At 45.1% G+C, this 15,916-nt stretch overlaps 5 protein-coding genes across 9 annotated transcripts; 2 read left to right on the top strand and 3 right to left on the bottom strand.

Annotated features, from left to right (window-relative positions):
• Window positions 1-25: 25 nt before the first annotated feature.
• On the bottom strand, window positions 26-1,966 carry LOC128262200 (uncharacterized). The gene is made up of 4 exons (XM_052996316.1): window positions 1,078-1,966; window positions 782-945; window positions 342-721; window positions 26-283 (listed from the first exon to the last, which is right to left on the bottom strand). The coding sequence occupies exons 1-4, from the start codon at window positions 1,809-1,811 to the stop codon at window positions 104-106; spliced, it is 1,458 nt and encodes a 485-aa protein (XP_052852276.1). The 5' UTR covers window positions 1,812-1,966; the 3' UTR covers window positions 26-103.
• Window positions 1,967-2,093: 127 nt separating this feature from the next.
• Window positions 2,094-8,554, top strand: LOC128262207 (hydroxylysine kinase). Of its 4 annotated transcripts, XM_052996324.1 has the most exons (5): window positions 2,094-2,228; window positions 2,285-2,372; window positions 3,588-3,906; window positions 7,081-7,205; window positions 7,269-8,554. In XM_052996324.1, exons 3-5 carry the CDS (start codon window positions 3,602-3,604, stop codon window positions 8,087-8,089), a joined length of 1,251 nt encoding a protein of 416 aa, XP_052852284.1. In that variant the 5' UTR covers window positions 2,094-2,228; window positions 2,285-2,372; window positions 3,588-3,601; the 3' UTR covers window positions 8,090-8,554. The 4 variants fall into 4 exon arrangements, with proteins under 4 accessions (XP_052852284.1, XP_052852287.1, XP_052852286.1 ...); XM_052996327.1 differs by lacking the exon at window positions 2,285-2,372 and having other exon boundaries at window positions 2,099-2,228; XM_052996326.1 differs by lacking the exons at window positions 2,094-2,228; window positions 2,285-2,372 and adding an exon at window positions 2,451-2,966.
• Window positions 4,240-7,074, bottom strand: LOC128262187 (exonuclease 1). Its single transcript, XM_052996295.1, is given in 3 exon segments — window positions 4,240-5,237; window positions 5,239-5,850; window positions 5,908-7,074. Coding segments are annotated over 3 exon segments (2,187 nt in total). The 5' UTR covers window positions 6,712-7,074; the 3' UTR covers window positions 4,240-4,466.
• A 433-nt stretch (window positions 8,555-8,987) lies between the features above and the next one.
• On the bottom strand, window positions 8,988-14,029 carry LOC128262178 (protein male-specific lethal-1). 2 transcript variants are annotated; one of them, XM_052996283.1, is made up of 3 exons: window positions 12,349-14,029; window positions 11,821-12,288; window positions 8,988-11,790 (listed from the first exon to the last, which is right to left on the bottom strand). In XM_052996283.1, exons 1-3 carry the CDS (start codon window positions 13,615-13,617, stop codon window positions 10,192-10,194), a joined length of 3,336 nt encoding a protein of 1,111 aa, XP_052852243.1. In that variant the 5' UTR covers window positions 13,618-14,029; the 3' UTR covers window positions 8,988-10,191. The 2 variants fall into 2 exon arrangements, with proteins under 2 accessions (XP_052852243.1, XP_052852242.1); XM_052996282.1 differs by having other exon boundaries at window positions 8,988-12,288.
• A 597-nt stretch (window positions 14,030-14,626) lies between these two features.
• On the top strand, window positions 14,627-15,893 carry LOC128262214 (protein TIPIN homolog). Its single transcript, XM_052996334.1, has one exon. It carries the CDS (start codon window positions 14,813-14,815, stop codon window positions 15,737-15,739), a length of 927 nt encoding a protein of 308 aa, XP_052852294.1. The 5' UTR covers window positions 14,627-14,812; the 3' UTR covers window positions 15,740-15,893.
• Window positions 15,894-15,916: the final 23 nt, after the last annotated feature.

Here is a 15,916-nt window from a genome sequence, read left to right as displayed (position 1 = left end):
AATTGTTTTTAATAAAAAGGAGTCACAAGCTTAACAAATTTTTAATTTTATCTTTGGTAAATTGCAAACATATAAAGGAAAATGATCCAAATCAGGAGATATGCTATTGCGCTTTTGAATTTCTGGATTTCCTTTCAGATTTTCTCTCGGACTTTCTTTCGGACTTTCTATCTGAGTTTCTCTCCGACTTTCTCTCTGACTTTATCTCAGACTTCCTCAAAGACTTTCTAACAGACTTTCTCTCAGACTTCCTCGACAATCGGCTTTCATTAGCGGCCTTTTCCTATAACATATGTCATCTATTAATGTATCAAATCCAGGTTGGCTCTATGAAAACATACCCTCTGTTCCTCGAGGGCTATAATGGCTTGCACCTCTTCTAACCGTTGTACGTACAATTCCTTCTGCTCCATGTAGAACTTGAGATCGTCCTTTAACTTTTGAAGAGCCAGCTTTGATACCGTACACAGGACTTCGGCTTTCTCCAGATCGGTGTCTTGTCGATCCTGCCACTCCCTGATGCTCGCCCTCAGCTTGCCCAATTCCAAGGAATACATGAGCTCCGAGGAGTACTGCACTGATTCGTCCTCCAAAATAAGTTCCTTCAGATCCTTTAGTCCGTCTCTCATCAACTCCTCCCGTCCATTTATCCGCATCAGTCGCTGCTCCGTAAGGCTTCTTATCCAATTGATTTGATAACGCATCTCGATGGGATCCAAAGCTGCGATTGGTAGTTTTTGTAATAGTGAACAAGATATAGGGTTCTCATGATCCTACTTACCCGAGGCGCTCTCGAAGTCGTCCATTACCGATGTGTGACGAAATATCATCTTATAGGAGCTGCTTTTCTTAAAAAACATGGAGTCAAACTTTTCATGTTCCATGGTTTTGAGATTACTTTGAAGGGTCTTGACCCATGGCGCATTTTTGTTATATTGGGCATTCCTGCAATAAAAAGGCAATATGGGTCTTTCAGATATAAACATTTATAAATGTAAGACTTTTATAAAATTTGACTGGATCAACTATTTGAGGACTTTCTTTCGAAAACTTAACTAGAGGCCTACAAACCCTCACCGCAACAACTTAAGGCTATTTTTGCAAAGATCCTTATCGTCGCGATAGTCCTGTCGGATTTCATATATAAGGAGTTCGATTTCACTCAGATCCTTGCAGAACTTAAGGCAGTCGAGATCCTCTGCGCTCCGCTCCCTATTAATAACGTCAAGATAGATCTGCTTTATGTCCAGGCGCATCAAAAAGTCCTTCAACGACCAGCTGAAAAGGTGGTAGGGGATCTCCTCCAGCTCTCCAGGCCAGGGACTCGAGAAGAGGCGCAGTTGCTTGAGCAGACGCACTGACAAAAACTCGATGGCTGCCTTCTGAATTTCCAAATTCAGCTCCGCCAGCAGGGTGGACCGCATCCTTATGCCCTCCAAGAACTGCTCCACGGTCTTTCTGATGTTCCCCTTCTGGCGCTGTCTGGCCAACTGCAATACCACCATAGCCTCGGCTCCCTTTTCCAACTCCGGGTCCTTGGACTCCTCCAGCTGCTGGACCACCGACATGGCCCTAATTGTCGATCTGGGCTTTATGGATTCCGCCCGCCACTCGTGCTCCTCTATGAAGGTGCTGAGAAACTCATCACGACACATGGACGGGTCCTTGTGCTCCGGCAAGGGGAAAGGAATCTCCCATGGGTCGATGTCATCTTCCACAGCACTGAAACGAACAACCTCAACCTTGTCGTCATCCTCGTCCCCCTGATCCTTTTCACCATAATCCGTATTTGTAATCTTTTTCTTAAACATTTTTTTTTGTGTTTTTCTACCTTTTTATGTTCTACAGTTTATCTGTGTTATTGTGAGTGTTTTCTGTTTAGTAATGTTTGTCTTTTTTTGAAGTCTTTATTGTGGGGATCTTGTGGAGAGGCAAAATACTCAAGGGAATTTGGCAACTTTTTCGGCAACTTGGCTTTCAATGGGCTAACAACTTTAAAACCTGCCGCCATCCAGTGTTGGTAACGGCTGGGCCAAATGTAAATATAGAAACAGCTGTTGACCGAGTGGCAAGAGGCAGCAATAGTTGCCATTCGCATGTCGGCGTGCCTGCACATTGCTTTGAATTTTTGAATGTGTTCGTTTTGCTTGTTGTTTTTCAAGTGTTATTTAAGTGTGTTTATTAAAGTTAGCTGCTTAGTTTATCTGTTTACATAAGTAACCCTGCAGGTGAGGTGATGACATTGCAAAAGGGCCTAAAACTAACCGACTTTCCGCCTGGTCAGTTTTCAGCCGCCTCGTTACAGTTTACTGGCGAGTTCAGTTGAATATTTTTGCGATCCGGAGGTACAGGTGCATAATTGTCGTGTACAGGTAAATGCAAATAAGCCGTGTTTTGTATTATGTGTGTATGTATGTGAATTTGGCGGCTTGTTTATGTAGTTGATTAGCAGTCAGCTGTGCATATTTGCGTGTCACAAATGGACAATATATTTGGCTTTTAATTACCCCCCAGCTGAGCGTGAGTGTGTGTGAGAGTAGGGGAGTGTGTATGTGTGAGCCCAGAGAATCGTAGTTACGTACAACGTTGCGTATGAGCAATAAACTACAATTGAGTCAAGGTCATTTATTGGCTTTTGATTTGTAGACTTCGAGATTTCGCTTTAAAAACATCCCCCAATTGTAACCTTTCCCCAACGCAATATATTTTTTTTCATTCATTTTTCAAATTATTCCGCTGACAGTTTCGATTTATGACCTGACAATTATTTGCTTTTCTGTCGTACTCCATATTAGTTTTAAGTAATCCCCGCGATCTGCTCGATTTATGTGCTCCTATAATTGATGTGTGGCTTCGACTGGAACGTTAATAAAACCGATCACGACTGCCAGTTTGCTTTTTCACGGTTGGGCAACCACAAGACTGTCCCCCTGATAACACCCGAAAAATGTAGAAAATACAATCCGGTACGGTGCACCTCTGAGTTCACAATCAAAATGCAAACAGACCTGGCTTTAACAAATTAAGCAAATATCCAAGTTAACGCTGCAAGTGGCGACAGAGGCTCACACACTCACCCACACAAAACGAAACTCACGGGACAGATTTAAACGCAACTATAGTCAAACCTCACTAAACAAATATTAACAGACAGAATTTTATGCAGATACAGTCATGCCTCGCCTATAAAAAAGGTACACATAGAAAACTGATATTCATATTGGCGTTTACAAATTACTTTATTTAAATTTATTTATCAATGTGTACCTTTAAATTTAAAAATACACACTTATTCCAAAAACCCAAATGGAGTTTGAACTAAACTAAACTAAGCTTTTTCGGATCATATTAAAATGCTGGTTTAAATGAGCGATATTTGACTGTACTTGAACGCAGACAGACCAGCGAATAAGATATGGAGAAGACGTCGACGAACTCGTTTCAATTGAAACTCAAACTGAAACACAATTCATTTCGCTGGAGAACGCGCAACCGAAAACATTTTCCACCTCGGCTCTTATTTGCCTTCTAATTGATATTTTTTTACATACGGGTTTTTGGCCTTTGGTCTTTTGCGTCTCCGATAGAGCCCCAAATTAAAATGGAGCAGTGGAACAATGTGGAGCTGACGAACATGTCCAAAAAGTCGTATACCTTGAATCATGCGTTCGATGCAGCCGAGAAGTTGAACAAGGAAAACAATGCGACATCCTCGAATGGAAACGGAAGCAGTGCGCAGGAGCAGCCTGTGGATAGCGATCTTCTCAAGCCCGGATCGGATGTGCGTCCAAAAGTGGAGGCCGATGATGTGGAGAGCCTGCTGCGACGTCTTTACGGGATCACGATAAGCGAGGTCAAGGAAATTATAGCCTACGACGACCGCAACTTCTTCGTTAAGGAGGATAGGTAAGCAAAGCGTAGTCTCGCTGACACCCTTGTTCAACTCCTCATCACATCCGGAGGTTTATCTGGTGTCAGAATATACAGTGTATTCATCTCATACAGTTGCAGTCACAATAATAGCACAAACATACTTATTTAACAATTAAAACATCTGATTATATTTAGTTTACTTAAGAAAAATTTTACTCATATATCTTTTTTGTAAAAGTTAAAACATTAGATTTTTTTAAAAACCTTTTTGTACCTAACTTATTGTCCGTGCTGTTATTGTGACCGCAATTTTAGCTGCAGTACCAAGCACAACTGTGCAACACGAGAACAAATGATAATGGCCGGAGAAATGTGACGGGGTGTAGCATCTATTTATACCTCGGTTTAATTAAAGTTGTTAGTCGCGGCAGTTGAGTGTGACGCAGTTCTCGACAGTCAGAAATCACCTTACCAGCCTCGCAATTGTAATCTTGATGGATTCATGGCATTCAGCTCTGGTGTAGTCAGTCTTCACTTTAATAAATTAGATTAATCTAAAGAAAAAAAAAAAGATACAGTCTAGTAATAGATATCTATTTGAGGACAGGTCTCTTCTGAAAGCCAAACATGCTCAGTTTGGTTTGATTCTGGCCCACGACTCCGAGTTTGCCGTTCGTCTTGGTCTTGGGAGTTCCCTTTTTGGCAGTGGAGGGCTTACTTAGTCCAACTCTTCGTTTGCCGGCTGGCAGGGAATTCTGGCGTTGCAGGGTGGACGTTGAGATGGATGAGGCTGTTTGCTCTGAACTACAGCTGTCGTCGGATAGCAGAATGATGGCATCATTGTTGTTCCTGTCGGAATCGGTGGGTTCCAGGGAGTTTTCAACTAGTACATCAAGGGATTTTATGCGTATTCCTATGCCTTTAGTAGGTTTTTCTGGCTGAGAAGTGGCTGGCTCTTCTTGTGATTCTAAATGCGTAGATTCTGATGGATTATCTTGGGATTGCAAAAGCGAAGAGGCAGTGGTTTCTGTGTCTGTTTCTCCCTCACTGCACGGTGAGTTAGAACGTTGTCGTTTTGAATTCTCTACTGAAATAACTTCCTTTTCTAGTCTTAATTTCTTACTGATAGAGCTTGAGTCCAGCTCCTGCTCCTTTTTTGCGCCATTCTGTTCATCTTTTGGCTGCTCCTTCTGAAGCCTTGTCTGTTCGTCCTGGGAGGCAAAAAATCGACTTCGCACCTGCACTTGCTCCTTGGCGAATATGCTTCTTTTAAGAGCATTAACCCTCGTTTCATCAGCTTCTCCGCCCAAAGGACTTGCCTTCTTGGGACTGAGCAATCGCAGCAAGGAGGCATTCTCACAAACCTACCGGGGATCGCTGGGAAGCTTCCTCCACAGTCCGTTCCTTGGCAAAGGGATTGTGGCGACTCTTTTGGACCGGCGACGGAGGAGGTGTGCGCTCCTGATCCATAGACTCTTCCTTTCTCGGACTCCGCTTTCTTTTGGATCGAAAATTGTACATGCTAAACACCTGCGCCTCTGTTTGTTTGGCCTTTTCTATTTTCTGATTAGCCGCGATCTCCTCGTCTACGGTTTTGCTCACGAAATCCACTTTTTTGAAGAACAAAGCACACGCGTTTCCTTTCTTAGGTGTGGAGGGGTTCTCTTTTTGGAAATTCCCCTGCCAAATGCTCTTGTGCTTGGCACGTTTCACGTTCTTTGGCGTTGGCCACGCCATTTCCGGTGTCCAAGAGTCCAGACGCTTGAGCGAGAAGGGATTCAAGTTGCCCAGGGCTAAATGCAGGGCCTGATCGCTATCCTCCAACAAGGTGCCAGCATTGCTGCAGTAGCTTTCATCGGTTTCATAATCTTTCAAGGCACACAACCGCTGCATGCGACGCTCCAGAGGATTGTAGATGAACATGTGCTTGAAGGTGGCCTCCGCTCTCAGGAAGTTCTCAATATAGTCGTCATCTACCTGAGAAAAATAGTTGATTTAATACTTGGGACTTTTAATAAGCGTCCATCGACTCACCTCTAGATTGCGCATATTGAGGTAGCTGGGTATTTTCTTCAGTGCTATTCGCATGTCGTCCTGTTCCGTTTTGAGTATAAACTTGCAGGCCTTGGCCAGTCCAATGCCAGGCAGTGAGTCCAGGTAGTCACAGCCGGATAAGATGCACATGCGACGGAACTTTTCAAAGTTATACTTTTCCTCCTTGCAGCCCATGGCCAGGTGGAGCTTATCGGCTTCCACCAGCAAACCGCTGCCGTTGAGGTCCAGCTTGAAGATGATCTTCTTGGCTCCGAAGAGCGTCAGATCCGAGTCCTCGGTGATGATGTAGTGGGCCACATCGGTTTTGTTGAGCCAGGCCATTTGGGCATCGGCCTCATAGGGCGCCACAATGCAGTCCACATTCCGGCTGCGGCATTCCCGGATCAAGCGCAGCGCCATCTCGTGGGTAACGTCCACGCAGCGGCGCATATGGGATCGGGCCTCCTCAATGCGTCCCAATCGCAGGAGTTCCGCCGCCCGCTCCTTGCTCTGCTTCCTGGAATCCCTTCTCCGCTTTTCGGTCAACGCCTTGGCCGGCAAGTGCTGACCATCAAACACCAGGATGGGCTTGATGTCGTAGGACAGCAGCATTTGCACGTACTTTAAGCAGTATTGGACATAAACATCCGTGTCCTCGCCGCGGGCCAACTTCTCCGCGCAGCCGAAAACTCCCTTGTGCAGCCAGCAATAAGTGTCCACGGCCACTGTGCTGCCCCGAATATCCTTCAGTTGCAATCGCGAGGAGGCCTTCTCCACGAAGGGTATCAAACCGGTAATGCCCATGATTGGGGCTAACAATATTAACACATATAAACAGAACAACAATCAATAAAATCGCACTTTTTACGCGCCAAAAAGTTACCAATGCAATAGTGTGGCTGAGGTGCGCAACTAAAAAATACAAAGTTGCCATTCACCAGGAAATAAAATGCTGAAATGTAGTCAACACTGTTTAAATGTTAGTCAACACTTTTTCAATCTCATTTATACCGTTTTAATCAAGTCAATTTTAAATTGTTTTTTGTCAAGGCATGTATTTATATTTGTTCAATTCATAACCTCTCATAGTACGAGATTCATTAAGTTTTAAATAATGTTGGTATTGAATCAATGCCGTTGGCTCATTGACAATCAATTTGCTTACCATTACAGCAATGTTAAGAACCCCCTAATTGTGACCCACTGTCCACACGGCTATGTCCTCAAGATCCTGAACTCCCTGGACTCCAAGAAGGTGGACTTTGTGGACGGCCAGAATCAACTTCTGCTTTATTTGGGTAAATATAAATATTTACTTTTTTTTAAGCTTACATTTTTTACCTAACATCACGATTAATTAGGAAAACACAGTGTAAAGTGCCCCAGGCCGATAGCCAATGCCACTGGAAAGTATTACTCGGTGGAGCGGCTCAACGGAAATTCGAATGTGGTGCGGCTTCTGGAATATATACCGGGTGAAATCTTCCACCAAGTGCCGGTGACGAAGCATCTGCTCTACCGCAGCGGGGAATACTTGGCCAGGTTGGATCGAGCCCTGAAGAATTTCACCCACGAGGCCTACGAAACCCACAAAACTTTGTGGATGCTGCAGAGTGTTCCGGAACTGAGGCAATTTCTGTACGTGGTCAAGGATCAGGAGCGCCGCCTCATCTGCGAGGAGGTGATCGATGCATTCGAGGCGAAGGTTCTGAGTATTTTGCCCACTTTGGAGCACCAAATCATCCACGGTGATTTCAACGAGCAAAATATTGTGGTGGAGCAGGCCCCCAACCAGACCGAATACACCATCAAGGGAGTGATTGATTTCGGGGATACGAGCAAATCGCCACTAATCTTCGAAGTTGGAGTCGCCCTCACCTATATGATCCTGCAGGCCAACGATCTGGCCAATGGAGGCATCTTTTTGGCCGGTTACACCAGTGGCATTCCCATTGAGAACTCCGAACTGGCCCATCTCAAATATTGTGTGGCTGCCCGCTTGGTTCAGAGCCTGGTGATGGGTCTCTACACTCATACACTGCATCCCACGAATGATTATCTACTGGTGACCCAAGAACAGGGGTGGAAACTCCTCCAGAAGCTTTGGCGCGAAAGCCTGGAGGATGTGGATGAGCTGTGGGCGACCACCGGACATCAGTACTTGACGCAGAGCAACAAATAATACAGAATCCAGCTGGCCTTTTCGGGTTTTATAAATATTTTACCTGTTTTTATATACACTTTTCTGGTTTTCAAAAAAAAACCCTTAAGTATTATTGAATGTCGAAAGCAATTATACAATTCTATAAACTAATGTTAAGCTCTGTTAAATTACGTTTAAGATGAATCAAAAATTCAACCAATCAAGAACGTAAAATGTCCGTACAAAAAAGGCAACTATGAAAACCAGTACCATATATGTGAACCAAGTCCTTCAGAAAACCCAATAAGGCCTGCTTAATAGCGATTCTAATACCAAATGTCAATTATTAGAATTTCATTAACAAATCACCAGTGCAAAATAAGTTGCGAGTCCAAGTATTGATTGCATTTTGCTGCTTTACAATTTACTTTATCCGGTATATTATTATCATTATCTTTACAATAAAACTTGTTAAACAAATACAAATACATTGTATGTAGTACATTTTTTTCTTAGAGTAGGTGTGTTTGTTTTGGGCTCTACAGTGGTGGCAATAATTTCGAATTGGTTTTCAGTTGAAGCTTCAGTAAATTGAACTAATTAACGCTAATTACATAGAATGGTGTAAAAGGGGTGATGAACGACGTTCTACCTTCTTCTTCTCCTGGACAATGTACAATGTATAATATTCTTTTTGTTTCTTATAATTACCTCTCTATGCGTGCCTACTTAACGCTATATTACAAATAACCGACTTTACACCTACAGAAATGTACAAAAATAGAGGCGCTACTCGAAGGCGAGCTGGCGATTTGATTTCCACCGGACGTTGGCAGGTTCCTTATCATTGCGACCGTAAGTCAAACAGAAGACGTGCTTAATGAAAATAATGCTATCCGAATATATGGTGCCCGTGCGGGCTAAACGTGTTTACAGCTTGGGAATCAGGTTCATATTTATTTTTCAAATCTTGTTTGCTTTCACGACCGTTTTTGTTTTTTGGTAAAACATAAAACAAGTTCAAAGAAGTTAATAAAATAAAACAATAAGTTTAAAGTAAAATCCGATAACTCTAAGCAGACAACAACTCGCACACAATTTTTACAGACAATCAAACCATCAAAAAAAAAAAAAAGAAAAAAAATTATCAGAGATATACCTGAGTAACTCTTCGCAACACACTCGATGTCTACATTAGAGTATCGTCTTGACATAACATAGTATAAATAAAGACAAAAAATGTGTTATACGAGCTAGGAAAAAAAATATTTAAAAATAGAAGTCTACGAATTTCATTGTGTTTCGCCAAAAAAACAGCCCATTGAACATTATATCCTTTCTGTTTCTTTATCACTTCAGTGCGGGCGATCTTAAGGGTGATAAAGCTGAGATGTTTTATCCGATCTAACTTATCGACTGGATTAGATTACACATTATGTGGGACTAAGGGTCGATTTCCCAAAGTTTTAGTTTGAAATCTGACTGATAAAGTTAACTTGAAATTAATTTTTTTTAAGAAAGTACATGTTTTCGAAGCTGGAAAATAACTTAACAATACATTGAGAAATCGACCCTAAGTAAATTACGTAAAAGCAAATAGCTAGAATGAAACTCTTTAGAATTTCTACGGATTGCAAGATGGTAACTAAAACTAAACATTTCCAGACCAGACGACGGACAAAAGGTTTAGGAAGTTGAAAAATATTGTGTCTGCAACAAATTTGACTTGAACTTTTACACCGCGTTTTAATATTTCATTGATATAAAAATAACAATTCTGTATAAAAAATGTTGGAATAGGACACCTCAATTTGCAGTCGTTTAATGATCTCTCGTGGAATTTTAAACGTTTTAAAAGTACAAAAAAATTTCTTCAACTTTTCCGCTTTTTTCATAACACAAATAAAAAAGGAAAAAGCTCTGGAACCATATATACAATCAACATCGTCTGATCTGGATTACATGACAACTTGACGATCTCTGGGATTCGCTACTGTTAACTCTGGTGCTCTCACTTTCACGCTTAAGAAGTAACTAAAAACTAGAAAATGAAAATCATCAGCATGGTAAACGCAACGTCCTCCGCCCAACCGCCACTCGTCAGCTCAGCTCCCGTAACAGATCCTCCAGGGGCGAACAGGCTAACGATTCTTCTGGCGCTTGCGTCGCTTTGGAAACACGTAGGAGGAGTGTTTTTCTTGATGCCTCGCCTCGGCGGCGGTGGTGGGCAGTTTTTTGCTGGCCAACGTTGCCACCGGCTCAGCAAGCGCCTTGGACCTGGCTATGGAGGTAGGCGCCTCGACAGCATCCACCCAGGCGACTCCGAAATCATCTCGCGCCTCCATGTTGACCATATTTTCACCGAACGCTTGAACTGGGACCTCGGAGACAAATTGGATCCCCTCGATGTCCTCGGGCAGCGGGTAGAAGGTGGACGTGGGCAGGGGATCAAGCGCAACCAACACCTCGTCTTGATTGCGACGCATCCTTAACCCTTCGAGCCGTATCTGTTCTTTCATGTACCGTGCATCCCGGCACTTTCGATCGATCTCATCCTTTACATACTTCTGATGCCGCCGCTCGAAATCGGCATCGCTCAGCGCTTCTGTATCACTTTTATCGGAACTGGGCGGCACTGGGATATCCTGCCACTTGGGTATCTCCAGACTAGGATTGTCCGCCAGCAGCTCGTCGGCCTCCTCCAGGAAGAACTCGTTGTCGCAGTGGAACTCCTGATCCTCCCACGTTCTCGTGCTGTACGGAAACGTGGCGGTGCGGAATATGGACTTTGATTTTCCAGATCTCGCCGTTGCCTTGCTATACGTGTGGGGTGAACAGTTGTTAAGTGTTTTTCGGGTTGTGGAAGTGCTACTGCTAACGCTGCTATTGGATTGAGGTGTCAGAGGAGTTGCTATCTGTTCAGCTGCCTTCGATTTAGATTTTGCCGCAGTTATTTCTAGTTCCATTGAGGATGTGAGTGTCGGCTGAGGCGTGGAGCCCGGCGTGGGTGTTGTCGACGGCGTGGGCGCTGGGGTTATTGTAGTAGAGGATACGGATGTATTTGGTGGTGGATATATTAGATTTGTGACCGTCCTCTCCTTCACAATTTTCTTAACAGCAACTGGTGACTGGTGGCACTGGCTAAGGAGCTCCTTCTTTAAATGTTCTGCCAGTTTCCGCTTCACAGTTTCGACGTGATCCAAGTCCTGATCTTGGCTTTTAGCCTTCTCCGTGATAGTCTTCTTATCATTAACCAACATATGTTTCGTGACCTTTGTCTCGGGCTCTTGTTCGTGTTCATTGTTTTTGCGTTTTCTCGAATCGGAGGAGCTGACCTTCTTGTCAGAGAACATTTCATACTGCCTGATCTTAACTTGTAAACGCTGCGTTTTCAATGGATCCGTTTGAGTCTTAGTGGACTGATGGTTGGCAATAGTCTTTTGAGCAGGTACACCTTTTATATCAGCGGTGAGAGCCTTTGGCAATATGGCTTGCTTAGCAGATGGATTAGTAACCGCAGCTACTTTAGGCGCCACCGCGCTGGGGAGCTGTTCGGGTACAACTTTCAGTTGCTTCTTGATAAGTTCCCTGCGTGCATCCTCTAGCTGTTTCTTGCGATCATCGCCTTGCGTATCCTGCCCCTTTTGGTCCTTGGGTGGATCTGGGGTTTTAAGCTCCGCCTTGGGAACTTCGTGACGCGTATGTTGCTCCTTGGGAACATCGTGATGCTTGCGTTGCTCCTTGGGAACTTCGTGATGCTTATTTTGCACCTTAGGAACTTCCTGGTGCGTCTCTTGCTCCTGGCGAACGTCCTGATGCTTCTTGATTGCTTTGCGATCCTCCGTGGCTTCATCCGGACGCCGTTTCTGCTCCTTAGGTGTTTCCGACAAGCTTGCTGGCTGCTGATCCTGTTCTTTCTGCTTGAGCGCGACGTTTTGCAGGAAAAGCAGCGTTTTCAGTGCATGTTCTGCTATCTCAGACTTTTCTTGTCTCATCTTTTCTGCCTCGATCGCGACGGTGTCGACCTTCATTGGTTCACCAGCCTCCACTTCCTGATCCAATTGTTTTTCCACCCTTTGTTCAGGCTCCAGTTGTATCTGTTCATCGCTTATGCGACCCTGCTCCTCTTCCACCTCCTCCCTAACCTCCGCCAGTGAATTCTGCTGATGGTTGGGCGTTGAATGGGCCGAAGGCGCTATAACTTTCTCGTCCGTCATATCCAATTCCATAGAGTTTATCTGCAAAAGTAAGGGTTTGCTTGATATGATCGTTTGATGGATAAATTGCACCAAACTTACCTGATTCTGCCAGAGATCGCTTTCAGGCTGATAGTGTATAACCATATTGCTGGTTACAGATTGGGCATCCTCCTCGTCTTCATCGTCCTCTTCGCTATCGTCCTCTTCCTCCGAATCTTCCTGCTCTTCTTCGTCATCGTCTTCCTCCATATGGCCGTTGGCATCCACAGACTGTACATGCTCCTCCAAATCCACCAGCTCCTCGCTGACCACCTCCATTTCAATGGCGTCCAGAGCATCGTGGAAGATATCGCCCCCGACGACTTCCTCACCTTGCACTTCCTGCATCTGCAGATGGTCGTCGTCCCCCCGCAGGTGAATCTCCTCCCGAACATGGTCGTCCTCCTCCGGCAAATGCTCTTCGTCTTCCTGCTTCGTCTGCTCTTCCCCATGGTCCTTTTCCTCCTGGATATGATGCTTAAAGTCCTGATTCATGCGCTGCAGGATGAAGGTGCTAACCTTTTTGCCATTAAACTCGCCGCGTCCTTTGCTCTCTAAGCGCTTTGTGACTGGCAGATTCGTGACCGCGCCAGCATGAAGGGGCACTGCTGGCAAATGTTCCACCGACAGGATCCTGGGTTCCACCTCCGCCTGTTGTGGCTGCAAGTCAATCGTCTGGGTGCTCTGTTCCCGCTCCCGGAGCACAGTTTGCGTCTCGGCGTGGCAGCGGATCACCTTCTGCTGCGGGGCAGCAGGTGGCAGTAAGTGATCATCGTCGTCGTCGTCATCATCGTTCCGCCGCTGGTTTTTCCTTCGCAGCTGCTTGCGCAGATCCTCGTTCTCGGCCTCCAGCTTGGCGACAGCCAGCTTCAGTTCCTGATTCTGCGCACGCACAATGCCCAGCTTCCCATTTTGGTCGTCCAAATCCTTGTCCTTGGCCGCCAGACTATCGGTTTGCTCCTGCATCAGTTTTAAATGGAGCACAATCATGCGCTTCAGATTGTTGTTCTCCACGATTAGGGTCACCACATCGGCGCCAGCACCCACTGACCCGCCGGAAGAGGGTGGCGCCATGGCCCCGCCCCCCACCTGAACATCAGGAGGGGGCGGCGGAGGCGCCAGTGGCTTGCGATAGCTATTGGGTCCATGATGGCGGCGCGCATAATTCTTGCCGGGATGCTGCTGATGCTGGTGCGCGTGCAGCGTCTGGTTCTGATTGGGATGCCCGTGCTGATGCCACTGGTAGCCACGCGACGGATTGTGGTGATAGGGCGACGACTCAGAATGATTGGCCCGCTGCTTGAGCGGCCACTTGAACCGCTTCTCCATGTCGGTCGAAGTGAATTCTGCGAAGTCTGTACTGGTCCTACGATCTCATAGTTATCCGAGCGCTTTTGTTTTGTTTTGATCTAGTTTTGTTTGCGTCGCTTGAGGTGCACACAATCTCTTCTTCAGCTGATACGGCGTACAATGCGTAGAATCCCGATTCCGATTCCGATTCCCACCACACTTAATTTTCTTTGCTCGCCCTCGCAGTGAACCGCTCTTTTTTTGGCCAGAAGCTAAAGGTTTCAGCGTTTTAAACGTGGCGTTCTTGTCACACGTGATGACCACATTTAGGCAGCGATTTTTGGGTTCGTGTTAGCACGTTCTTTTACCGCTTTTTCCACAATTATCCGCAAAATGTAAACTCGCCCCGAAAAATGCTCTTGGAAGTATGGCGTTTTTTTGGCGTTGCCAGGCCAGCCGATACGCAGAGTTGCTCTGGCTCCTAGATATGGGAGTTGCTCGTGACTTGTGTCTGGGCACGTAAGTCACGACGTGCTTATAATAATCCATTTTGTAGGAAACTGTACTACCTATTTACAAATATATTTATTTTACCTGTAACGAAGATGTAGTGTTTGGTAGCACTTTAGGAAAATTTAACACAAAATTATGTGCAGTGAAAATTTTGCCGATCTTAACACAAGTAAATTCTCTAATTTTTACATTTTAATATATATTTTTTTAATTTGTATCCTGGTACTTTCTTCATATTCATTTTGCCATTACACTTGTAATATTAACAATATTTTAGCGGAATACATTTTCTCTAAGTAATTGGGGAACATAATTTATTAATATTATAGGGGAGATCTACTCAATTATTAAAATTACCTAAAACCAACCAACAATCATAATTTCTCGGCTTTTGTCTGAAAAACGTGTCACGCTCTCATCTCTACTTTCTATTGCCACCAATGCAAAAGACGGGTGGCTGTACAAATCACTTTCTACGCCACCCACTTATGAATATGTAACTACAATTAGTAAAATAGCTTTGCAATATGTCCAAATAGTTATGTAATAGAAAAATTAAGAGAACAAAGAGCCATTCAGTTGGCAGCCCTGTAACTTATGCAAGCGTCGCCTGTGAATTGCAAAAATGGAAGAAGCAGAAAATGGCGGCAAAATTTCGTTAGATTTCTTTTGTTGTGGTTGAGTTTGGAGTGGTCATTGCGCATTCCTATAGTTGTCTTCCATGGCGTCTCTGTTTGGCGACGATGGTGTGGATGACCTGTTCAATGACAATCTACCGGTGGATCCGGATCAGTTGCCCAGCGACGGCGAAGGCGAGAAACTGTTTGCGGACGATGATGACAACGCCGGAGAACCTGGTAGTCAAGATGGCCAGAAAGTGGAGCCCAAGAAGCGGGCAGTGAGAAATCCGCGCCCCAGACTTACGGTGGAAACACTCCGCGGTCCCCGTGGCATACAGACCATCGAGGACTACTTTAAAGACGTCAAGTTCAAGGGCAAGGGGTATGAGAAAGCCGATCTCGACGAGGTGCTCCGGCGCCTGCAGCACTGGGGCCATCGCATGTATCCCACCTACACCTTCGACGACGTGCTCAACAATATCGAGCGGCTGGGCAAGAAGAAGCCGCTCCAGGTGCACATGACACGGTATCGTCTGGGCCAGCTGGAGGAGATGCGCGCCCACGAGGCACAGGCCATGGAGGAGGCCCAGGAGGAGCAGCAGGACGGAGCCGGCGACGAACCCTTCGATGAGTTCGATGCCCTGTTGGGCGAGCAGATTGCCATGTCCAGACTGGCGCCACGCACACCACATCAAAGGAAAATGTCCACTACCTCCAGCAACAGTACGCTGGTCACTCCTTCATTCTCCCGTGGCAATGCCGTGATGTCCACTCCTTACTCTGCGGTGAATGCTGCCACTTTCGACCGAAATGGAGCCCCTGTGGCTCCTACTTTCGATCGAAACGGAGCTCCGTTGGCCTCGATGGACATCAGTGACTATGGCCAGCCACTGCCTCCCTCGCAGCCTGCAACGCCTGCCGCGAAGAAATTGTCCAACGAGCAAATGGCCAGGATTGCGGAGAACCGAAGATTGGCACAGGAACGTTTAAAAGCCAAGAAGGGGCAGGAGGCCCAGAACCCCAGTTAATGGAAACGACCTCAAAGAGCACCGTATACATATTTATAAACTATAAATGTTAATTTTGATAAGAATAATTTTTAAATTTCAATATATTCTATAAGCAAAGTAAGCATAATGCTGTTCAAAACTCAAATACATATCTGCATAAAGAAAATCAAGTAACTGACCCATATGTTTTCCTAA

This window comes from Drosophila gunungcola, unplaced genomic scaffold (assembly GCF_025200985.1).
Source record: "Drosophila gunungcola strain Sukarami unplaced genomic scaffold, Dgunungcola_SK_2 000001F, whole genome shotgun sequence".
Taxonomy (NCBI): Eukaryota; Metazoa; Arthropoda; class Insecta; order Diptera; family Drosophilidae; genus Drosophila; species Drosophila gunungcola.
Note: the sequence above shows the minus strand (reverse complement) of the source record. Positions and strands in the feature narration are given on the sequence as shown.